Source organism: Aphis gossypii, chromosome X (genome assembly GCF_020184175.1).
Source record: "Aphis gossypii isolate Hap1 chromosome X, ASM2018417v2, whole genome shotgun sequence".
In the NCBI taxonomy this organism is placed as follows: Eukaryota; Metazoa; Arthropoda; class Insecta; order Hemiptera; family Aphididae; genus Aphis; species Aphis gossypii.
Genome location: NC_065533.1, coordinates 2,845,219 through 2,870,389, shown reverse-complemented (window position 1 = coordinate 2,870,389; position 25,171 = coordinate 2,845,219). Strand labels below are relative to the sequence as shown.

The 25,171-nt window shown below is 23.4% G+C and overlaps 1 protein-coding gene across 2 annotated transcripts; it reads right to left on the bottom strand.

The window, feature by feature from the left end:
* Positions 1–1,410: 1,410 nt before the first annotated feature.
* Positions 1,411–25,171, bottom strand: LOC114132239 (GATOR complex protein Iml1). Of its 2 annotated transcripts, none has more exons than XM_027997647.2 (27): positions 24,867–25,171; positions 24,639–24,776; positions 22,806–23,101; positions 22,423–22,563; positions 22,092–22,234; positions 21,417–21,628; positions 18,336–18,532; positions 16,923–16,984; positions 15,087–15,314; positions 13,376–13,575; positions 13,111–13,305; positions 12,930–13,043; positions 12,752–12,862; positions 10,820–11,037; positions 6,654–6,835; positions 6,132–6,306; positions 5,792–6,001; positions 5,650–5,720; positions 5,461–5,547; positions 5,165–5,378; positions 4,983–5,094; positions 4,770–4,919; positions 3,341–3,501; positions 3,091–3,262; positions 2,378–2,512; positions 2,069–2,265; positions 1,411–1,625 (listed from the first exon to the last, which is right to left on the bottom strand). In XM_027997647.2, the coding sequence occupies exons 1-27, from the start codon at positions 24,910–24,912 to the stop codon at positions 1,431–1,433; spliced, it is 4,362 nt and encodes a 1,453-aa protein (XP_027853448.1). In that variant the 5' UTR covers positions 24,913–25,171; the 3' UTR covers positions 1,411–1,430. The 2 variants fall into 2 exon arrangements, with proteins under 2 accessions (XP_027853448.1, XP_050061945.1); XM_050205988.1 differs by having other exon boundaries at positions 5,165–5,273.

Here is a 25,171-nt window from a genome sequence, read left to right as displayed (position 1 = left end):
ATTTTAGTACACATTTTAAAACTATATGTATTTTACTATTTTTAATGATAGGGTATAGCAGGGCCTAAAATTGTGTGTACTACGACACACTTTGTGTAGTACGAAAAGTGAAATGTGTACTACGAAATTTAAAAGTGTGTAGCAAATAATTAATGTTTTAAAATTTTAAAATATTCGGTTTTCATAATGTTCATACGGTAGTTAAAATATCTACATTTCCTGGTGGCTGGGAAGACTTGTTAAAAAATAAGTTAGTTTATACAAGTTCTTCACAAAACTCAGTTTTAAATACAATCACACTTATGGATCTAGAATTATTTGATAAAGAGAAAGACCAAGCATACAATAGGAAAAAAAAGTGGTTAGAAATTAAAATATTTAATTTATAAACAATAGAAGTAGTTAAAATTTAATTTTTTTATGAATAAATTAAATTGATATAATATGGTTATTAATTATTATATATTTTATTTTAATTACAGGCTTGTATAATTGCTGCAAAGCTTCATTCAGCAGATGTTGTAAGACTGATTTCATATTATAATATTATGAAAACTTCTAAAAGAAGCTCATTGTCTCCAGATGTTTAAGTAACGCACTTTATATTAAATTTAATATGAGTACTGTGAGCCAATTTAATCCATTACCTGCTGTAATTCAATGTTTAAAACAAAAAAATATACACTCTAAAATACATCCAAAAGCAACTTTACAAGAATATTTTGAAGGAGTATTTGATAAAAGCAAATCTATAAAAAAAAACAAATTTACTAGATAATAAAGTGTCGTTTTAATAATTTAATTAGTTAATTAATAAATTAAATAAGTATATATAAGGACATTTATATTTTTAATTTTCATAACAGTTATTTATTTAAAAAATATATTTCTTAAATAATTAAGTATACCTACCTAAATAAAAAAATATGTGTTTAAAATGCATTTTTTTTTATTTATATTAATAAATTATTTATTAATATATTTATTAAATTTATTAATATTATATACCTAATTGATAATTAAAATCAATTTTCAGAAGAATCTTCATCATCTGTGTACATCATTTGTTATAAACGTTTAATTAAAATATAATGTGTAGTACGAAAAATAGAAAATGTTAGGCCCTGGGGTATAGTAGTATTCTGAGAGTAGTGTGAATATTTACTATTATGGCATTCTACTATAAATCATCTGCAGCATGTTTTGCTTGACTTCACAGCCAATACAAGAAAATTGAGGACAAAAATCATGTGTAGTTCAATTATTTAAAGAATCAAAAATAATACTATTAAAATGTGAGATAAGGCACTTCATATTGAAAAAAAATTTAATTTATAACAAAGAATACTGATTCATAATAATTGAAATTTAAAAACCTTAGGTTAGGTAAAACATCATAAATTAAATACATTGAACATACAATATTTATTTTATTCTTGGTGTTTAATTGCATAATATTCATCTTTACAAGATTTCCAAAAATTTGATAATCTATTATCTTTATTGCTACAAAAATATCTAAAATCTTCCAATAGTTTATTTTGAAATTGTTCATCACCAGTTGCTGGATTTGACGACTTCCATCTACGACTTACCATATGATTCCATGCCCAAAGAAAACCAACCTAAATAAAATATAAACATTATTAAATTGTATTACTATAAAATGGAATATTTTTATGTTGTGGACTGAGGTGTAGTAAAACTTAATTAAAAACTTCTATTAACATCAGGCCATTTATAAAAGCAGAACACTTCTCTTGTACATAAAAGTTTTTATTTTGGCAACTACTCAATTCTAGATATCTATAATAATCTATGATATAACAATAAATTATAATATACAAATTATAGCATTATTTATGAAGTGGCTTCCTATATTTTATTTCTCATTATGAATTTTTAATATTTTAATAAACATAATTTTACTCAATATTTACAATATACCTATTTTATTTAATAAAGAATTTTATTTTTACAAGGTTAATTTTTGTTTTTCAGTATAATTATTATATTTCATCTTTAAATTTAATAAGTAATATTCAAAGAAGTGTTACAATTAACTAACCCTTTTTTCTATTTTTGGATCATTTTCTTTAGGTAAACTATGATACACATGTCGTGATATGTACTCCATATGAGGGCTAAATTGTAATTCTTGCTGATTACCACTAGTTTCTAATTCATTTAATCCTTGATCAGGAGAATCATTTTTCTCTTTAGCTTCTTCAATCAAATCAGAGAGAATTAACACAAACACGTTACCTGTGAATAAATTAAAAATCTTATCTAATAATTTATCTATAACATTTATTAAATTAATTAACTTATAAGATAATATATTAAAACAAATTAAGCTAATTAAATATTTACTAACCCGTGAGATGAATATACTGATTGTGATATGATTCATTTCCATTAGTCTTTGAGTTACATATTACAAACCCAAATCGGTAAAGTATAACTTCTTGGAATAATAATAATCTCCGAAGCCATGAATCCTCAGGGTATTCTGTATAAACATATATGCATAATACATATGAATATAATGATAAAAATTAAGAAATTGGTTTTTATTTCAATAAAAATTTGTACTGAGTAATGACATTAAAAAAACTTAACGTTTTGTAAAGTAAATTATAAGTTTGTACTATGTATAAAAAGCTAGAATATTATATAACAGATTCATCTTCATATTCAAAATTTGGATTGACTATAATTTTACTAATGAGACATTTTTAAGATGTTATCAATTTTATTTTTCAATAGAATTTTACAAAGAAATATGTTTAGGTTTAATTATATGAATTAGTAACTTTTTTAATTTAACTGTGAAGAATTGTTGTTAAGATTGGTCAAGCAAAGTTACATAGGTAAACTTTTTTTTAAAATGAAATATTTTACTGTTCTACATTCAATAAACTAAGTATTATTTTTTTTTATATCTTAAATTGTTTCTTTCAAACCATTTGATAATTAAACTAATGAAAATTAGTATTAAAAACTATTTTAAGTTTTAACTAAATTCTAAAAAAAAATTTAAAATAAATAAATTTTTTTAACTAAAATATTATATAATACATTCATTACCATGAAATAAACTATTGTTTTCTTCTGTCAGAAGACATTCTAAATTGAGAGGTACAAATACTGGTCCACGCAGAGGATCAGATTTTAAAGTATAGGGCAAAGCAAATGGGTCAGCAGGTAATGGTATTAACTGGAATCCACCAGTTTGTGCTTTACGTGCCCAATTATACACCTGATGAATTAACAAAAAAAAAAAGAAAGAAAAATCATATAGTTAATGAAAAATAATAATTGTATTTATTATTTATACCAAATCAGCTACAACTGAACCAGATGCTGCTACCCAACGGGCTATAATTTCATAAGCCTGATCACAACGGTAAAGTGATTGATATCTGGCATGGCCCCATTCTACACGATCACTTTTACTATTAACATCCATTTCTAAATGAGCTTCTTTGTACCACGGTACTGTGTAATAAAAAAAAAAAAAAAACAAAATAGTACTAAATATAATATACAAAATGCTTTAAATAATAAAACTTTTTCTATAATAATTACTTAGCATAATTTTACTCAATTAAGTAGGTGAATGAATAAAATAATAATTTTTATAATCTTATAAATTATCTAGTTTTAACTGAACAAACACAATGTATTTAGTATATTTAGAATAATTACTATGTAAATTTTAACAATGTGATAGTAGCTAGTAATATTCTAAGGTGAGTTGCATAGTTACAATATATCACTAAAAAAAATACATCCAGTGTGGAAAAATGCTATGTGTAAATTTCTATGAGGGATAAAAGTAATGTAGATTGTTTCTACACAAATATTAGAATATTAATGAATAACAATACAAATTCATACAACCAAAAATTAAAATTTTTATTCTTAACATTAAACTTATAAATATTAATAGAATTTACAATTAAGTAATTTAAAACAATGAAAAAAAAAAAAAACCATTATATTTTATGTATTGAAATGTTAAACTGATACAAATATTTGAAAATATAATAATATTTATTTACACAATTATTATATTTTATATTTATACCAATGTTTTATCTTGTAGATACGTACATATATCCTTAATAGGAATTAACATCAGAAGTATTTTACCTAATATACTTTAATATACGTAATATACCTAATATACCTAATATACGTTAGTATAAGTAAAGTAAATGAAAATTACTAACCTAATTACCTAACCTGTAACTAGCTGTTTTGCACATTTTAAAATTATGAAAGTACAATTGTACATTCAATTAATTTTAAAACAAAAATATATTTTTATAGTGAACAATTTTTTAACTGCCTCTTTTTATTCTGTAAAAACCATAAGGTTCCATAATATCTTTTTTAGAATTTAATCAAGGAGCTATTTGAATTTGTTAGATAAACAAAAATAAAAATGTTTAAAATATAGAAATAGTATTTAATCATATCTGATTTTTAAATTTATACTTCAAAAAAGGTTTTTATTAAGATCTAGAAAATATATCAGCCATTTTTAAGGTTTTCTAAGAATTGTAATCGATGCTATCAGTCTCATAAGTCATAATATTTGTCCCAACAAAAGGTTTAAAAATTATATTTTTTCAATTATATTTAAAAATTGTTAAATTTAAAATGAATTATTATTATTAGAAATTATTTATAAGTTTTCCTTGGAAGTTATATAGTTAAGGTTACAATATTTTTCATTCTTTTGATATAAAATAACTAACCTTCGCGCTTATTTCCATGTTGTAATGACTCTGGAAGTGACAAATTATCCATTAAAAAGTCTATATTTTTTGGGTATTCAATGGGTTGTTTAACTTCCACTTCAACCCATTCATTTTCAAATGCTTGAAAATCATGTGTAGGGAAAGAAGCTAAATGTGAAAAATGATTAATTAAAATTAAAATAAGTATTAAATTATAATATTATTATTTACGTTGACCAGTAGGTGATTCACATGAAGGAAAATAATACAAATAAAACCCATCAATGAAAGGATGAGAAAAATCTCCAGATGCATGGCAAATTAATCCTTCGCTTAAAATGTCCTAGTAATAAATTAAACGAAAATTATTAAATTTAAATTATTGATTTAAAAAGTACTTTATAACTATTAACCTGTAAACGTTCAACAGCTTCATCTCTGTTATTTATTGTCTTTAAATTATTCATAAGCCACGTGATTGCATCATTACTGACAAATGTATTTTGTGGTAAACCCATATGTCTATTAACAAAACCAACACCAACTTGTGTATTACATAAATGTTCTACTAAATCGACGTTGGAAATATTTTCTTTTAACAATTCAGAGTTAATTAAATTGATTGGGCTGATAAAATAAAATGTAAACAAATTAAAGATATACATTATTATTCATTTATTAAATAATTACAAATATCTTAAGTTTTTACCTCTCAATATCATCAATAATTTCATCTTGAACCGGATTTTCAGGAAACAGTGAAACAATTGCTTTATCATAAACATTAGAACCTGACCTAAATATGTATACATAATAAAAATAATAAAATACAATCATAATATGGTACCTGAATGATATTTAAAAATTTATTTACAAATTGCAATAATGTTAGTGTTACCTTGGACGTGGTTTATCCAATGGACGTATTGAGTTGACACGATCTCTATAAGGTGATGTATCGCTTGAACTCTAAAATATATAAAATAGGTATTCTTTTAAAAATATCCTTTAAAAACTTAAATAATATTTTTAAAACTAACCTTTAGACTAAGTGTTGTTGATCTTTTAATACGATTTATCCAAGTTTCAATAAATTTGACAAATTTATTAGTAAAACAAACTTGTTCTTCCATTGTAGGTATTTTGTAAATATCGCAGTAAAATTTATCATCTAAATGACTCATAATAGTTTTTGTAGCATCTTGACGAAAAGGGAGAAGATACATACGAAATCTCCAATATTTCAATTTCTAAAAAAAAAAAATCATACCTAATTAGACAAGTATTTTTTAAGAAGAGAATTGAAGTTTTACAATGAGCTAATGTTTAGAATATTTTATAATTTTAGTATGTTTTAGTATTATTTTTTTTAAACTTAACCTCATGTAAATCATAATCCATATCCCCACGAGCACATAAATAATGATCCATATAGTTCCAATTATAATTTTCTAATTTTTCAGTAATAAATGATATCCATGATATTCCATAAGTTGAATGGTCTGGAGCTTGAAAACGATAGCGATATTGTATTTCAAATGTTGCATATGGAAATCTAAACATAAAAAATATGAGCATATAAATAATTATGGAAGTATGAGTATACCACATTTAATAATAAAGACATAATTATGCTGTAATGGGAAATTCACAAACTAAAGATAATTCACTATTTTTAAACATCATATCTTAGAAAATTCTGCATTACCTATATTTTTTTTAAACTAAATTTGTCTGAAATTTTATGCATTAAGGTTTATATAACATAAGAAAGTATAAACACATTTAAATTTAATAAAAATAATAATAAAAACAATAACTTTTACATTTTATCAAACTATAAATTTTTTTAGTGTTATATAAAATACACACATAAAGAAAATCATATTGTAATTTATTTACCTTGGTCTATACCGTGTCACTTGAATTTCTGAACCAAACAAAGTAACAGTATGAACTATTCTTCCAATGCTAAGCCGCATTTCAATAAATCGTTCATCATGAGCAGTTGATCTTATGACAATACTATTTATTTTCTTTTTATGTTCTGGATTTTCATCTTTACTTACAACCAATTGGAAACCCTATTAAATACAAATATGCATTTTATAATTTGTAAAACGTAAGTATGTACTCTGCTGTTAGATGTCAAATGAGTCAATGTAATGGAAGTGTTAAATTTGAATTCAATTATATACCATTCACTGTTGTAAATAAAAACCGTTTTTGAGCAGGAATGGTGTTAGTCTATATCTCTTAAGTATATTTCATGATATGGTTTTTGGTATAGCTATTCAAGTCTCATTTATTTTACTTTTAGTAGGTACTATGGTAGATTCATTTAATTTTTTTTTTGAAAAAATTGTATTTATTACATTATTATTAATATATTAACTTTAAAATTAGTACCACTTCATTACAGTATAGTGAATAGGTTCATATAGAATAAATAGATAATATCTTAAAACTAATCTAAATATTTTCAAAATTTCAATATGTATAGTAAAGTTTAAAATATACATAAAAGTTTTATATCCTCACGAATTATGTTTTTTAATTATAATACCATAATTAATACTGCTATTCATCATTAAAATATTAAGCAAATCTATACAAATTTAAACTACTAGATACTATATAAAAATTATTATATGTGTATATTTTTAAGATTTCTAAGTTCCAGTATGAACAGCTTATGAAGAACATTGTATAACATTTTCATACCTTAGCTATAATATAATACAGAGATGGCCAGCGAGAAGAGACTCGCGAGTCACTGAATATTTCAATAAATATGGAAGAGCCAAGATGTAAAAAAAAAAAAAAAATAAGGTGATATTATTATATACATAAATTCATATTAAAAAATTTTTTGTTACGATACAATACAATGTGAACCGCATACAGCTCACGAGGCGTGGTTTGGCCACCCCTGATATAATATATTAGATTCTGAACGAAGTGATGAATGTATTGATTTTACAATGGTGTGTGTTTTTTTTTTTTTTTTTTTGTTTTTGTGTCTGTGTACAGCATAACTAGTCGAAATAATGCTCCAATTTCAAACTATGGGGGTGGTTTCCGATGTAAAAGTGAATATCCTTGATGCATTATAGAGGTAAAAAGTTAACATTTTCCAACAGTTTTCAAAAAAATCGAGAAAAACAAAAAAAAAAAAAATGACGGAAAAACGGCAATTTTTACGCAAAACCAGTTTTCGACCAAATCGATTTTTTTTATGGATGTAATTCAAAAACTAATCACTGAAAATACTTGAAATTTTTACCAAATGTTAATGTCAGTGGTATCTGTATATAGTTAAATTTTCAAAATATTTTGACTTTTTTTGAGTTATTTATAGACCACTGAACTTTTCGATTTTTTTGAGAAATTTTTTTTAAAGTGTCGATAAAAAATTGTTGGATGACCAAAAAGTTTTGAAAATTTAATACAAGGTTCCTTATGAGTTGTTTTTATTGGAGCTAAAAAAAATTAAAAATCGTTAGTCACAATTTTTTTTTATAAGAGTTTATAGTTCAAATTTTTACGAAATCTGTCAAAAACGCAAAAATTTGCAAGTAATTTTGAAGTTGAAAAATCATAAAATATTTTTCTTTTATAACTAAGTTTTGAAAATTTGGTACAAGGTTCTCCATACATTTTTCTTCAAATATCTGTAAAAAAAACTCTACCGGATTCAGACAAAAAATTTTTATGAGTGTTTGAAATTTAAATTTTTACAAAACCGCGTTAAATAACGGTTTAGCCTCAAACGATTTTTGATATTTGTTATAATTCAAAAAGTATAAGTCGTAGATACTTGAAAATTTTACCAGTTATTTAGATTGGCATTTTATTTACTTGATTTAATTTTCAAAATAATTTGAGTTTTTTTGAGCTATTTATAGACAACTGAAATTTTCAATTTTCCTAAGAATTTTTTTTGAAGGGTCGATAAAATTTTTTTGGCCCTATCAAAATACTTGAAAATTTTATACAAAGTTCCTCATATGTTGTTCTTATAGTGATTAAAAAATTATAAGAATACATAGGCACAATTTTTTTTTATTAGCATTTGAAGTTCAAATTTTGACGAAAATTCGTCAAAATTATGAATATTTGCAAATTATTTTGTAGGTATAATTCATAAAAATATTAGTATAGGTAGCTAAGAGTTGAAAATTTAATACAAGATTTTTCATAAGTTTAGCTTACAATAATTATAAAAGAACTTAAATTTTGGTGTATTCAGGCCATTAAAACATAAACCACCTTTTTCACCAACCACTGGAAATTATATCCTAGGCTGACAAATCATCTTCGTTGAGAATCGTTTTTCGTATACAATGATACCTATCATTGCATTCAAATTTAACCTACCCTAGTCCGAGGTCAACCCCACCCCCTAATGTACAGCAGAACGGTACCCACTTGCCCGCTTTTTTTTACTTGTAGTTAGTATATTTTATAAAATAGTTGTTCACATTATCTACGTGACTAAGTTTCATTTAATGATAATAAATAAGTAAATATGACTTCAGTATTACTGGATTGATTTTATAGTTGGTTGTAATTGTTTCAGTTTTGTGCGTGATGTTCTCATACAAATTAGTGAGTGCGGATTTCTATGCAATTGCATATTTTTTTCCTTTTTTGGATTTTTGTCAGTTATCTTAACAAATCATAACAATTTAAATCCAATGGTAAACATTTTGCATATTTTTACAAATTCAAAATGTATTGCATATTAAAGTAGAAATATTAAAAATAATTTGGTTGGCAATAAATAATAACCAGAGCGCAGATTTTTTTCAGTTATCTTCACGAATCATAATAATTTGAATCTAATGGTGAAATTTTATTTGTATATTTCTGTATATTTTTACAAAATTCGAAATAAATTGCATATTAAAACGAACATTTTTTATGTACTTAGTTTTTTTAAGTAATTAATAATTGCAAGTTGTTTAATATGTGAATTATATATAAATAAAATTAAATATTTAATTCATAAGAATCCATAATCATATTTTCAACTTTAAAATTACTTGCAAATTTTCGCGATTTTGAGATATTTTGTAAAACTTTGATCTTTAAATGCTTATAAAAAAAAATTGTGACCAACGATTTTCGATGTTTTTAACTACAATAAGAATAACTTATGAGAAACCTTGTATTAAATTTACCAGTTTTTTTGGACACCCAAATTTTTTTATTGACATTTCAGTATTAAAATTGGTCATGGATTTAAATTTAAAATAAAATAAGGTTGATTTATTTTTATCATTATTCACTACAATATAATGATGAAAGAATCGAAAATACATAACTTTGAATTAAAGCTATGCATAATCCAAAAATTATTATAAATATTTGAATTAAAACAGTAATAATTATTAATGAATTATAATTTAATAATGTTATTAAAAGATGATCAGCAATTAAATTCGCAGTTGTTTGTTTTTGAGTTACACCATATAAAAAAAAAAAAATCGATTTTCTTGAAAACTGTTTGAAAATTCTTACTTTTGACCTCTATAATGCACCAAGACCCATGAAGTTTGAAATTGAAGCATTATTTCGACAAGTTATTTGGATCATTAAAATATAAACCACTTTTTTTTACTACCCAATTTAAAATATAATAAATTTTAGGTACATATTATTTTCTTAGCTGACAAATCATCTCAGTTTATAATCGTTTTTCATGTACAGTGATACCTATCATTGGATTCAGATTTAATACATCTATTATAGTGACCTACAATAAAGCAGAGCGTTACTCACTTGACCACCCTTTTTATTATTAATACTTTATACTTATACAACATTAAATCAATATACCAAACAGTAAAATTAAATAAACTAAATTTGATGTAACTATAATCTTTTATTTAACATTTAAATTCTAAATAAAATAACGTGTCCAGCCTGTAAAAAAATGTGGGCGTGTAGTGAAGGACCTTTCAAGTATTTTATTTATTCATTTTTGAATTTTAAACTATGATATTTTGTTTTTTTTTTACAATAAACTGATATATTATTTATGATGAGTTATAAGCTTTTACTTGAGATAAGCGTTGACATATCATTTGATAAAAAACTTCTAAAGCAGATAGTGGTTGACGATAAACAGCTCTTTGCAAGGCAACTTCAGCATTTACATAATCAGGTAATAGGTTGTAATTTGAAAACAAATAATATGATTGAAGAGTTACTTCATCCGGAAAATAGTCAGTCGTTATTGGTAAACATGCAGGAAACACTAATGATTTCCAATCAACACCTGTTAAAATATTAATAAATTTAAATATACTTTATGGAAGTTTACTTTAATCAATGTTGGTAAGTCATAAATACATCTTAAAATTGTCGAAATTCATCAGAAGTTTAATACATAAACATTATTACACTTACATTATTTAATGAGGGTTTTTTTTTAATGAAAAGGTGGGAATAAAATATAAATAAAATACTATTTAATTTTTTTAGGAACTTTACGTTGGAGAGAGATTTATTTTTAATATTCTAACATTTTTAATTTATTTGTTGTTTTTATAGTAATTATTTGAAATTGTTTTTATTTTTTGAGAAAAGGGATAAACATATTTTATTTATGTTTATAACCATAATATAATTTAAATTTAATATATATTTAAAGGTTTTGGCGTAGTTAGTAAACAGTAATATTTTTGAGTAATTTAATGATTCTTTGATATTGTTAATAAATAATAAGAATAATTAATAAGTGATTAGTAGAGTTCGGAAGTTGTGGGAGTTGCATATTTTTCTGTATGCTTTTAATTTATAGCAGTCCAAGCTAGAAATCCGTTCTATACATTGATGAGTTTAAATACAAAAATAAAAAATGCATTTTTTTAAATAATTTGTCAATTTTAGAAAAAAAGTGCATGTTTCTTAATATTCCTGAGATTTCTATACTTATTTAATATTTTCTTAAAAATATTGATATTTTCCTCTAATAAAATTACTTGGAGCAAACACACTGTCGGAAACTAGAAGAAGCTTAGGTTGAATGGATTGACAATCAGACCAATGCCGGAATATTCCAACTATTGCATCACTTACTCATCTGACAAAGTCTCAGCTAAGGAGGTCTCCGTTTACCTGCACTATATAAGTCTGCCCTGGTTGGGTCTTACTACAATGCCGGTAAAAGACTAGATACTGATCAGATGTTCATGTGGCTTATCGGTGATTACGCGATGCCGGTCCCGTGTTCTGTCACAGACTTCATCAAGTTGATTAATTTTGTTTGCATATTTAATATTTTTTCATGCATATTTTACAATTTTTTTGTGCATTTTTGCATGTATATTTTGCCTTTTTCAGCTCCTACAACTTCCGAGCCTTAGTGATTAATGGTCACATTGAAAGACTCTTAAAGTAACTACTATTTTATGGGAAACGTAGTTTTTATATTTTATAGATTGGGTTCTATTATATAGAAAATATGATAAAATAGGATCTGTAATACCAGTTTTATAAAGTTTCTATAATATTAGTATGGTTGATTTAATCAAATATTTTTTTGAAGTTCGTATATATAAAATTAGTTTAAGATCTTAAAAAAGTTGGGAAAATTGGGAAGAGAATATAATAATTAAATACGCGAAGGGCATTCCAAATATAACTAAAAATTAAAAAACTCATTAACTAATTAAATATAACTATGATTGATAATTTATATCACAATTTTAATTTTCTAAATAATAAACTGTTTAGCTATGTTCAAATAAACAAATTTGAAAAAAAAATAATGATTAATTTAACTAAAATATATTGAATTTAATATTATTAATTATTATTATTATTATTATATTAATATGACAGGGACAGTATACACAATAAGAGATGAATATTAAAAAAATTAAAAATTAAAATAATAATTGTTATGAATAATTTAATATTTAACTAAAAAATGTTTTATATAGTTGTACATTTTAACTATGATTTAATTAAATAGTTATTATACTAACCTGGTGTACACATATTTGTCAATTCAAAGTCACTCGACCATTCACAAGGGCTTGTGATATTTTGTTTTTCTTCAATTCTATATTTTAGTAATTTTATTATGTTTAAATTTACTATAAAAAGAAAAAAAACAATTAATTAAATTTAAATTGCATTTAACTACAGCAACTAAAAACAAACATTTTTTTTTTAATATTTGAATATTTTCCAAAATACTCTCCATTTCACATGAGCCCAGCTCTGTAAGTCCAGAAAATTCAAAATCGTCATAAAACTTTTTTGTATTTTTAATTTCTAAATAATAAAAATAATATTTATTAATTTAATAAATTTGATAATTTAGTTATTGATAGTTGGTTACTTTCTGGGAATGTATGACTCCATCTTCTTCGATTTGATGTCACCTTAACATGATATCGGGATTTATCAAATGGATTAATAAGACCTCTCACACGCACAAGTTTTAAATTGTTTTTGGCATCTTGTTTACTAGATTCATTTATAGCCAATTTATTATACTTTTTCAAGCTTTCATCAATACTTCGACTTCTATTTCCTAATTGAACAATAGTAAAATAAATAATTTAAAGTAATTGACTCCATTAAAAAAATTAAGGTATGCTTACTGTTTAATTGTGGCAAATTTATGAATTCACACTGGCTTTTGGGTGGAGGAGTAATGCTACGCTGTTTAAGAGGAGAGAGGCTACGGCTTAGAGCAATTGATTTATCAGAATTTACATCAAAGCTGCATGTACTAAATTTTTTTTTTCTCGATGCACCGATTCCATTTAGTTTATTTAGTGAAATAATATTATTGGTATTGCTAAAAAAATTAAGTATTAACTTATTAATAAGAATAATTTAATATTGTTAGATATTTTTAATTACTAGTTAAAACTATTAAGTTATTTACTATCAATTTTATTATTATTACTAAATCATAAGAAATTAATAAATTTCAAATTCTATCTAAACAAGACTGTTATTATTTTTATGATTTTATTGTTTAAAATTAATCTCATTAATAGAGCTCGAATGCTTATGACTATTATAATATGTTTTTAGTGCACATAATCAGAATTATTTTTAAATTTAGTAGCATTATAGTATATATTTAATTTTCTAATAATTAGAAATTAATTATGTTTCATTTTATTATTATTATTTTGAACATTTACAAAAATTATTTTAAATAATATTATCATTAATTATTTAAGGGTATGACTATATGGATAATTATACAACATACAAAATCATTTTTGAGAATTTATATTCAAGATGTACTCACAGCTCAGCAGATTTAACCAATTAGTATATAGGTATAATGAGTTAACGTTTTTTAGTTACACAACACATTTTTCATACTTTAATATATTATAATATGTTTCATATATTTGTTTATGCAACTTAAATGTATATGTCACTATGAATGTCGGTAATTGGTGAATTGACTAGTTAATGTTATACGACATACACCAAAGTGGTAAATATTAGCATATTCATTAAATTTGTGAAGTTAGTAAACATTCACTAGTGAATGTAGACATTCATACAACAATATTGGTGAATGTTAGTAATGTCAATTTTATAATCTAATTAAGAAATAATGGAATAATTATAATACAGTATCTTATACTATCTAGTGCAGTAGTACCTATGCAGTATAGGTAAGGTCCTAATTGATAATTTTTATAAAATTTTTTATTACCTTATCCACTACTCTTATTATAATATTTGGATAATGTTATGTTGTCTTGCTATCATTTAGTATAATATTGTCATTTAACATGGTAATACATTTTTATTTTAAATAAAATTTTATTTGAGTAATTTTTTTTTTTAAACGAAAACATGCGTAAAATATTTTGTAATTAATTTAATGATTTAGTATCTAAAAAAAAGATAATAATTAAACCCATGTGTTTCTATTTTATAATATAAAATATATTCAACTATAGCTAGTACTATAATATTGGTTAGTGTCAACATTAACCAAAATTCTACTGTAAATGTCAACATTCACTAGAAATATCAATACATTATTTAAATTTTTCAACATTCACCAATTTATCAGATGTATGCAGACATTCATCAGGTGTTTGTCAGCATTCACCAGTAACATATACAAATAATATAATACATTATTTTGAATTTAAAATAATATTTACCTTTTTTTTTTTAGATAAATTTGTGGTATAATAATCAATAATCATATTTATTTAGTTTAAAGTAATATAATTGCATATTTCGACATTTTAAAATGTATATTGTATGGTCATTAAACATCTGAATTATACTCATATGTATTTTTAAAGAAACGTATATTACCCGAACCTAGGCATATTAGTTTTATTTTTTTTGTCAAGTACACCATCATCATAGTTCATATAATCTTGTGCAGAGTTGGTGAACTTATTTCTCATAGAAGCTGATAAGCTATTTGATGACACTACTCTTAAGCCCATTTTTGGACGATTCAATAAAATGTTGGAAAATTGGTTAGGTACTTTAATCCGAGGAATAAATGTAGATCTCTGTGGCATGTGGTTACTTCTATAAAAGCTACAAAAATAAATAAACCATATTTAAGACAAATATGTTAAAACATTTAAATAGTATACTTAAATAGCAGTATATTTTTCTAGTAAAGTTTTGCTAACTTGCCTATCGAACAAAAAATGTCTTTATTAATTATGGGTAAGGCCCAACATACATAAATAGTAATTAATGCAATGTTTATTGATATATATATAACTAGTACATTGTTAACTCTGTAATACAGATTCAGAAGTATCTATATTAATTCTAATTATTGTTGTTTGCGTAAAATGAGGAAATGGAGTAATTGTTTCTTTATTGTATCGGTTGGTTGATTGAAAAGTAATTAATAATTTGATGTTATTAATAAACTCAAACCTGATCTAACCTTTAGGTTATCTGAGGAAAAAGATAAGATATTAGAATATATTCATTGATTTTTACCTATTATTGTCTTCTGGATAGGTATAATTTGGAACAAATTTAATAGTGTATTATCTAACTCAGATTCATAAAGAATTTCAAAGAGAATGATATGGTTCTATTAAAACCTTTGATATAATTCATTAAATTGAGATTTATTTTTAAACACTTTAAGAATACAATTATTTAAAATTATCAAATGCATTACAGTAGAACAGCCAGGTCTAAAAACTAAATTGCTCATTAATTATGACCAAGTTAACTAATAGAATATTATGAAAAGCATATTTTTCTACAAGCTCTAAAATATGATTTAAAATAGAAATAAGCTTATAATTCCTATTTCCTAACACTAAATATTACCTCATTTTAAAATACGAATGACAGAGCTAAGCTCCCAAATGAATCGAAATTTTTCATCATGAACACTTAAAGAATAGTCAAAGAAGAACAATAAAAATAACGACTTAAGATCATGAAAGGATGTATTTTTCTTGGTCAGCCATCAGGCTCACTGAATTTAAATCTCTAAATTTCCCATGACCAGCATTAACATCAACAATAGTAAAACTGTTACATTAGGCAGATTTTAGATCAAAAAGATTAATGATACATAGCTGAAGAAGAATAAACTGAGTTGAAGTAGGTAAAAAAGTATATAAAAAATGTTAATGTAATTATCAAAAATATTGGATATTTACAATAAGTGGACAAATTTTATGTTTTTTTTTTGGTTATATAACATAATTTTCTTGCTTATTGTTGTTCAAAAATATATATTGAATATCTATGCATAATAAATTTGATTTTCATAATTTTCATGATTCATATAAATATTAAAAAATTTAATTAAACTAAGTAATATTATAAACAGTTTCCCAATTCTTATCATTTTGATTTGAATGTAAAAATGTTTTTTTTTAAATTACTTGGAATTTTAAATTTTAAAATATAGTCTGATTAATCTAATGTAGTCATATTGAGAAATCAGTTTTCAGAAGTCTTATCTACATCATTAGATCCATTGGTAGGATTGATAAAATGTATATACAAATGAGCATATGATATATATTGTACATGCACAGATGGTGACTTGTACATACTTACTCCTCTATTTAGCTTAGTGCTTATATTGAACATTTTTTTTAAAAAAGACTCTAAAGATCAATAAAATTCAATAAAATTACTAATATAATTTATTAAACTGACCTTAAATTTATCCAATGTGGAATACTGCAGTCATCTCCTAAAGATTCATCACGATTTTGGAACTAAAAAAAAACAAAAATAAATAAAAAAATATAAAAAAATACAATTAATATAAGTAAAATTATATTATTCAATGATAAACTCTACCGTTCTATTATAATTATAACATAACATTAAGTTGATTTTACATTTTTTCAGTGAATGTCAAACAAAAGGTTTAATGTCAAGGGTGCAAATTAATGTGGAAAATGTGCTAAATCATAGTTTTTTTTCATTGTAATATAAATAAAATGATTAAGTGATTAATAATTTTAATACAAACAAAAATTTTAATTTAACCAAGCTTTAACCATGCACACAATTGTTACTGTTATGAAATAATGGTATACTGTGATAAATTATCATCATAACAATATGCACCAAACTAGTTATTCAGGGTGTATGCTATTAGAATTTATATTCTATTTAAATAATACATTTTATTACAGATATAGGTTACTATTTAATACATATAATATATAAAATTAACAGTGAACAGTCTATGTATTTATTTATACATCAATACAAAATGATTAAACTATTAAATGTAAACAATTTTTATTTAATGCTAAAATTATTCAAAACAATAAATTAATGTATTATTATAACACTATTTTACTACTATTTTACACTTATATATTTTTAAAAAAAATAAAAGAATTAACAAATATTTTTAAACAGATAAAAGTATAAAAAATATACTGATCAAAATACTAATAAAAATTATACACCAGCAGCCATAATAATATAGAATGCTGGAAAATAAAAATTTTTGTGAATACTTAATAATATAAAATTTCTTACATAGTCAAAGCAACAACTTTAATAAAATTAAGATTCTTAAAGAACACTATAATGTTTTTAAAGGCTTTTAATAATTTTAATTGTTTTTTACAATTCATTTTTAATATTACCCTAATATCTTAGTAATTTTGTTTTAAATTCAAATTAAGTCTGCTTCGTAAAAAATTAAATTTTGCAATAAGTAGTATTATGGTACTTTTCAGATCATTCAGCATTTAATGGGAACATTTAAAACAAAGAAAAATAATTTGTTTATTTTTATGAAAAGTTTAGAGTACTAGAGTGGTACTGAATATTAAACCAAAATAAATGGCAATTATGTTTTAAAGGACACTACATCCACTTGTATTGTCTCTGTTTAACATAAAATATAACAATTTTTGTTTTGTGTTGTATGTTTGTGAGGAAAAAACAACATATGTGGGTAGAGTGTCCTTCAAATAAAATAAAATTGTAAATATTTCACAAAAGAATTAGATACATCATTTTAAAGTATATTATGTTAAAACTATGTAAGTATATAATATTTAAATTTATAAAACATTTATTGTTATTTGAGATTTTTCTTACCAAAAATAATGGGACAGCATACAATGGCTCTTGACCAACACAGATCAAATCAATTCCTACACCATTATCCATAACTCTTTGTTTAGTAATATTTGTTAATTGTCTATCAACATAAAATTCACCCATACCAGGAGATATAACAATTGCTAATTGACCAGTCCGATCTAAACTTCTTTCAATATAATGTTTTTCAAAGACTAAAATAAAAAACAAATTAAAAAATAATAATAATAAAATATTAATTACATTACAATAGTATTTTTTTTTTTTAACTAACCAATTATATGGTTCTTTTTGATAAATATTTCAGAGTAAAATAAAATAAATCGATATAATGTTAAAATAAGTATGTTGTTTTCAAACCAGGAAGGTTATTTTGCTATATAATAGGTTTTGATTTAAGAGTTACGATTGTTACTTGTCGTTGAGTAGGTTGCTATTGATATTAAATTTGAATTTAATAATAAAACATTACATATGAATGCTTTAAAACATAGCTAAAATGTTTTTTTATGGCGTTATTATAGCATATTGACATGTATATGTCTTATGGCTGGGGGTCATTCTGTTAATTTGTCCGACACTAAGAATGTTACCATTTGAGACGGCAATTGTTTATAGCAACTGGTTGTTATAGCAACCGGTTGCTATGTAAAAATGTATAAAAAAAATAATAACAAAAAAAAAATATATATATATTATTATATTATTAGTTTAATCTAACTATTTTTAACTACTTTTTATTTTTTTTATTTTTACTATTTTTAATTTTTTTTTTATTCTAATACCAAATTGACATTGACATTCTTATGTCAACTATATTCAGTAGAAACAAGACATATACATGTACCGATGTATCTGCATGTAGTGTAGATACTCTTTATTATAGTTAGAACTATGACAAATTGATTCGTCTAAATCATAAAAATTTACCAACTACAAGTGTTTTATATTTTTATAAACTAAAAGAAGGGATAACGCACTCTGGCCCAGCAGAGCTACTTCACACTCTGACTAGAACTTGTCAGACGCGGTCTCTCGATGCTACCAGCTACACCTCTCTTCAATACACATCAAACTGCTACATTTATTGTGATAAAAATTTAAATTAAATTGATGGATATTTGTTATTAAATAAATCACATAAACAAAATACTTTCTAATTGCGTAAAAATTTTTCAACCTTTCCATCAGACTTAATACTACATTGAGGTTAGTTACACAATGTTCATCATAAATAGCTCATACTGGAAGTAAAAAATATAAAATATAAAACTATCTATAATTATTTATTGAAAAAAAATCTGTTTTGAAGTTCATAAATAAATAACAATATCATTATTTTGTTATAATAAGAAAATATTTGTAATAAACCAATTCTTAACCAAGTATTTGGTTGGTTTATTTGGTCGGATATTACAATATTGGTTACAATAATAATAAAGATATAACAATATTATTTTTAAATAAAAATTGTTTTTTTTTTATTTGTCTATAACAATTGGCAATTGGCGGCTAGCGAGCCTTTTTTATTTAACCCGTCCTACATTTACAAATTACATTAAACAATTTTAAAGTTAATCATCTATACTTTATTAAATTTTTTATTTTAACATCACTATTTTAAATTTAAGTCTTAGCCAATATAATACGTAATAAATAAGAACATATGCTCATAAACTGTTTTCACTTAGGATTTTTTATTGTATGTTTCAATTTATCATTGAATTCAAATTTAACAAATTCATAACAACAGAGGTTGACAATTAGTTTCTGAGAGAGTCCAGATATCAAAAAAATATGGTTGAGGTATAAAAATACATTTTTTCTTTTTCTTAAGAAGGCTTATCTCAGTCTACACAGACAAATAAAGAGAATAAAAAAGACTACTTGATATTTCTTTTGCTACATAAAAAACATTAAATCAATTAATATGTTTTGAAATAATAGTTAAAAAAACTCTATATCCTATGAAATTTAACAAAATTATATTAACTGTTGGTTATTAGTGTAATATTATTAAAATTCTGAAATTATAATAATAGTAATAAAAGCAGGGTTGGTCTTCCAAAAATTTTACGAGATGAAATTAGTCTGAAAAAAATGTATTCATCACAAAAACTTATACTATTATAATCAGCATATTAGTCCAGTATTTTTGACAATCTATTTATTTTTGAACTCCAGCTGCAGACTGCCTTTTGTCACCCTTGAATTACAGTGATCTACTCAATTTAGAGGAGTACACTTGATACTACTGTACAGCAGAGGAATTACCTTTCCCACATTCAATTTAAATTTATAAGTATTATGCATATGTAATATGTATTATTGCATATTTAATATTTAAAGATTTTCAAAATTGTATAAATTATTAATATTACTTTAAATAAGAGGTCACGGTTGTTGACGGGTATTAAAATACATGGGCACATTGAGTCCAGGTACGCGAAAAAAAAAATATTTAAGCTCGTGCATATATTGTTTATTAATTCAGAATTCAGATGTAAAATTTATTTGCAAACCTTCTAATAATTATGTAATACAACTTTTTTTTGAAAAAAAAAAAATGAAATTTAAATTATTTAAATATTATAAGTAAATATATTACAAGTAAATAAATTAATTCTGTATTATTTGTTATATCTACTTTTCATTATCAATTATACTTAGGTACATAACAAAAATTACATACACACATTTATTTACTTATTATAATTTATCAATATTATTGATGAATGTGATTACTATAAATATTAAGAAGTAGTGCACACAATATGACATGTATTCTGTCATATTGAGTTCAGAAAGTGGAACAATCTTAAATCAGAACTGCAAAATAGTGAAATACAATTTTATTTAAATATATGAGTATTCAAATTTAAACCTAACCTAACCCGGGTGTACGTGGGTATTTTTATAACACGGGCTTTAGTCAAAAACAAGGGTACCCGTGTAGTTAATTACACGTATAATCATGGCCTCTACTTAAAATTATAAACAGTATGTTAGTTATTTTATAAACTAAAAAAATATTATGAAAATAAATACTAATTTATATAAACCATACAATGTACTTGCCATTTAATGCCATATTTAATACTTCAAGAAAGTTGCCTTGAGAAGCATGTGATAAATAAGCTTCTGGTATTGAACTAATTGAAACACCAGAGTCATGAAGTACTTTATGATGATAATTTAAAATATCTATTTTGTATGTGTAATAAAGACGTCGAAGAAGCATTAATGAAGCTGCTGCCCAATCTTCATAACGTTCATTTTGAATTACTACCCTACAAAAAAAAAAAAGGTAAAATATTAGAATACTGTGTAATACATATTATAATAAATAAAAAATATATTATACTAAATAAATAAGACAAATTAATATTTAGTAAAAAAAACATTAGTATAATAAAGCTCAAAAGTAATCCAAGACAAATCAATATAACTTATATTTTAAAAAAAATACACACTACAAATAATAATAATAAAATTAAAATATATGAATTATGTTTAAAGGATATTTCAGAATTATATTAATTATTTTATAATTTCTTATTGTAGTATTAAATTCCAGGATCATACTAAGTTTTTTGTCACTTATAGGCTAAATTATTTCAATTTATAAATTAACTATTGGATCTATATAAAAAAAAGTCACTATAGACTCAAGCCTACATAAATTGCCCCTAATTTTGCCAATGCATAATTCTACAGTATTTATTAACATTTATTTAAAAATTATTCATTTACCTGTAAAAATCTTCATAAAAACGATTCTTGTAATCTACTTGGAGACATTCTCTCATAGCTTCAGGGAATTCTTCTAATTTATTAGCTTTGTAAAAAACTCGTGAGAATACAACAAGTGTTACTTCGTGATTACTGCCAAAATACTAACAATAAAAATTCAGAGTAATAATTACTACTAATTGGTACACATTACATAAAACATTGCATGTAGCTTTTATATGTTATTATTAATTATGTAACATAAAATTAAAATTAAATTTATTCAAACCTTTATGATTTGAAGACATCAATGTATACAAAATAAAAATCAATGTTTAATTTACAAACTTACCCTCCATTTTTCAAATAAATCATATAGAAAACCATCCACAGATTTTTCAAAATAAGTGTCTCCTAGAAAGTTGAACTCCCACATTTCAGAAGTCATTTGAAGAAATATATAAACCATACTTGTAGCAGATCTAAAAACTATCTAAGCAAATATAAATAAATAATTCAAGTAAATAAGATTGCTTCACATTAATTATAATTAAATTTGTGTTCACAAAATTTAGCATTTTATACTTTATTTTTATGAGTACATGACAATACAATTACTCAACATTCATAAAAATGTATTAATTAACGGTTATAAATAGAATTATTTTGATTTGATTTTTTTCTAAAAAAAATATAGAAAATGCTTCATATTGCTAGAATTACAATGAATAAAACCTTAGTATTATGGCTAATAACTCCACAAGAAACAATTTTTCCTTTGGTCCACATTTGATAAACTTGTACACGAGTATATCCACCACAAAATTCCATTTTTTTATTATTGTATACACAAGTATCAATCATTGAATTTCTTAAACGCCACATTTCAGATCGTCCAAGATATTGGTCTCTGAATGTCAATTCAACAGAATCTAATATTACAGATTCTGGACTCACAATATTTACTGTAACATCACTATATGCATGTAATTGAAATAAACTTGCAACACTATGTTCTATGCTAATTGTATCTGAAATTTTAAAAATGTATAGGATACTATATAGTTTTAAATAAATAGTAAATATTATTATGAAGAATAATTATAGTATTATAAGCATTAATACATCTATTTAAACTTAAAATCAGTTGAAACTCGATACCTTAAAAATTACGCCAGTATATAATGTTTTGTAAAAATAAATAACATTAAATTTAAAAAGGAGTAAAAAGATTTTAGTTAGATGATAACACAATATTAAAATAGTATTGACGTTTTAAAAGAAGATCTTAATACTTAAAATGAGAATTTGATTATAAAGTTAAATTTATTGACATTCAATCAAAAATATGATTCATAATTATTTAATCTACATGTAACACCTAATAGTGTAATATCATTAAAATCATTATTATTTTTTTTTCATATTTTATTTAAAAATATAATCATCTTATATTTTTATACTAGGTCAATATTTTTAAGTGGGTACATAAATCAGTCCGACCTTTTGTTCAATTAATTTTTTAATCAATGTAAAATTGCTTTTTAAACATGATACTGATGATACTGAACAGTGAACACTAAGTATGTTAATTTTAGATTCTGATTAGAGCATGAATACAATGACTTTAAAATATTTCAATTGTAGTAAAAATGCTTTGATTTTTAATTTTAGGCAATCAAAAGTAAAATATTTCTATTACATTTCAAAATAACTATGAAAAACAAAAAAGTTTTTAATGAAATTATTTCTTTATTATATAATTTGAAAGTGATGATCATAAAAACTTGAAATTTTTATTAAATGTTTATAACATCATATTTTATACACGATATCATTTTTAAAACACGTTTAATCTCTTTGAGCTATTTAAAGGCATGCATTTTTTTCTTCAAAAAATTAAAATTTAAGTCAAAACTTCATATAAGTTGGTTTTATACCTATATAAAAATATTAAAAATACATATATGGGCACAATATTTTTTATATGCATTTGAATTTCAAATTTGGATGAATTTATATATTTTATTGATATTACAATATTATTCATTTGTGATAATTCAAAAACATTATTAATGAGGACTTAACATCTTTACTGCTTTATGTGTATTATGCAGTACTATTTTCAATATATAAATATTATTCTTAGATATTACCTATTTATATCATGAACCTATTCATACTGTTTTATTGTAATGTAGTATTGACTCAAAAACTATAATGATATTATATTATAATATTATGGTATAAATAGGTAAATGTAATATTTTCAGAAAAAAATTATCAACCAATTATAATAAGAATAGTAAAATAAATTACTTAAATAGTAGAATTAAAAAATTATCATGAAATATACTTAGTGATTTAGGTTGACAGGCCATTCCTGCACAAAATAATTTCTCGCACACAAAGATATATCATAAAATTCAAATTTAATACATATATTACAATGACCTCCTTGACAACTACTATGTAGTAAAGTGATACTCGCATGCTTACCTTTTTTTTTTTAATGTCTATTATACAATGATATCATGTATTCATGTTAGTTAAAAAAACAATAATTACCTTTACTTTGTAAATCATCTTTAAATGCCATAATTTGTAGTAATAATTTATTTTGTTCAGAGTCTGCATGATAAACCTCTACAATATCACCTATGACGGCTTTAGGAAAGTCTTTAATATTGACAATAAGTTCTGAACCTAAAATTGTTAAATTAAACAATAAAGAAGTATAAATGTAATATCAATGAATTAGAATTATTTAAACAATACAATATTCACTATACTTACTGCTGAAAGCCTTTTGATGGACAGTTAATTTGTATGTTTTTTTCATGGTGATAGGTATTTTGGTGTTTAGATAATTGTTAACTGTTAAGTTTTACATAATAATCCTACTAATCACTTAACACGCAAATTGTATACTTTCGAAAAATGTAAGTTGTTTATATAATACCTACCAATTACTTTTATGTTATTAATGTTATCATCTACATGTTCACCAAAATCCAACGACTGACAATCAACAAGTTTCAGATCGATATTCAAAATATTAATTTATACAAAAATACCTAATATTGTACAAAATATATGTT

Bases quoted from the DNA above. Each gene is read 5' to 3' on its own strand.
- LOC114132239 (XM_027997647.2), bottom strand. From the start codon at position 24,912: ATGAAAAAAACATACAAATTAACTGTCCATCAAAAGGCTTTCAGCA. The intron at 18,533-21,416 runs GCAAGTACATTG...TTTTTATTTTAG, and splicing joins ATTAAATATGGCATTAAATG to TCTTTGAAAAACATTATATT. The intron at 2,266-2,377 runs GTTAGTAAATAT...ATTTATTCACAG, and splicing joins TCAGTATATTCATCTCACGG to GTAACGTGTTTGTGTTAATT.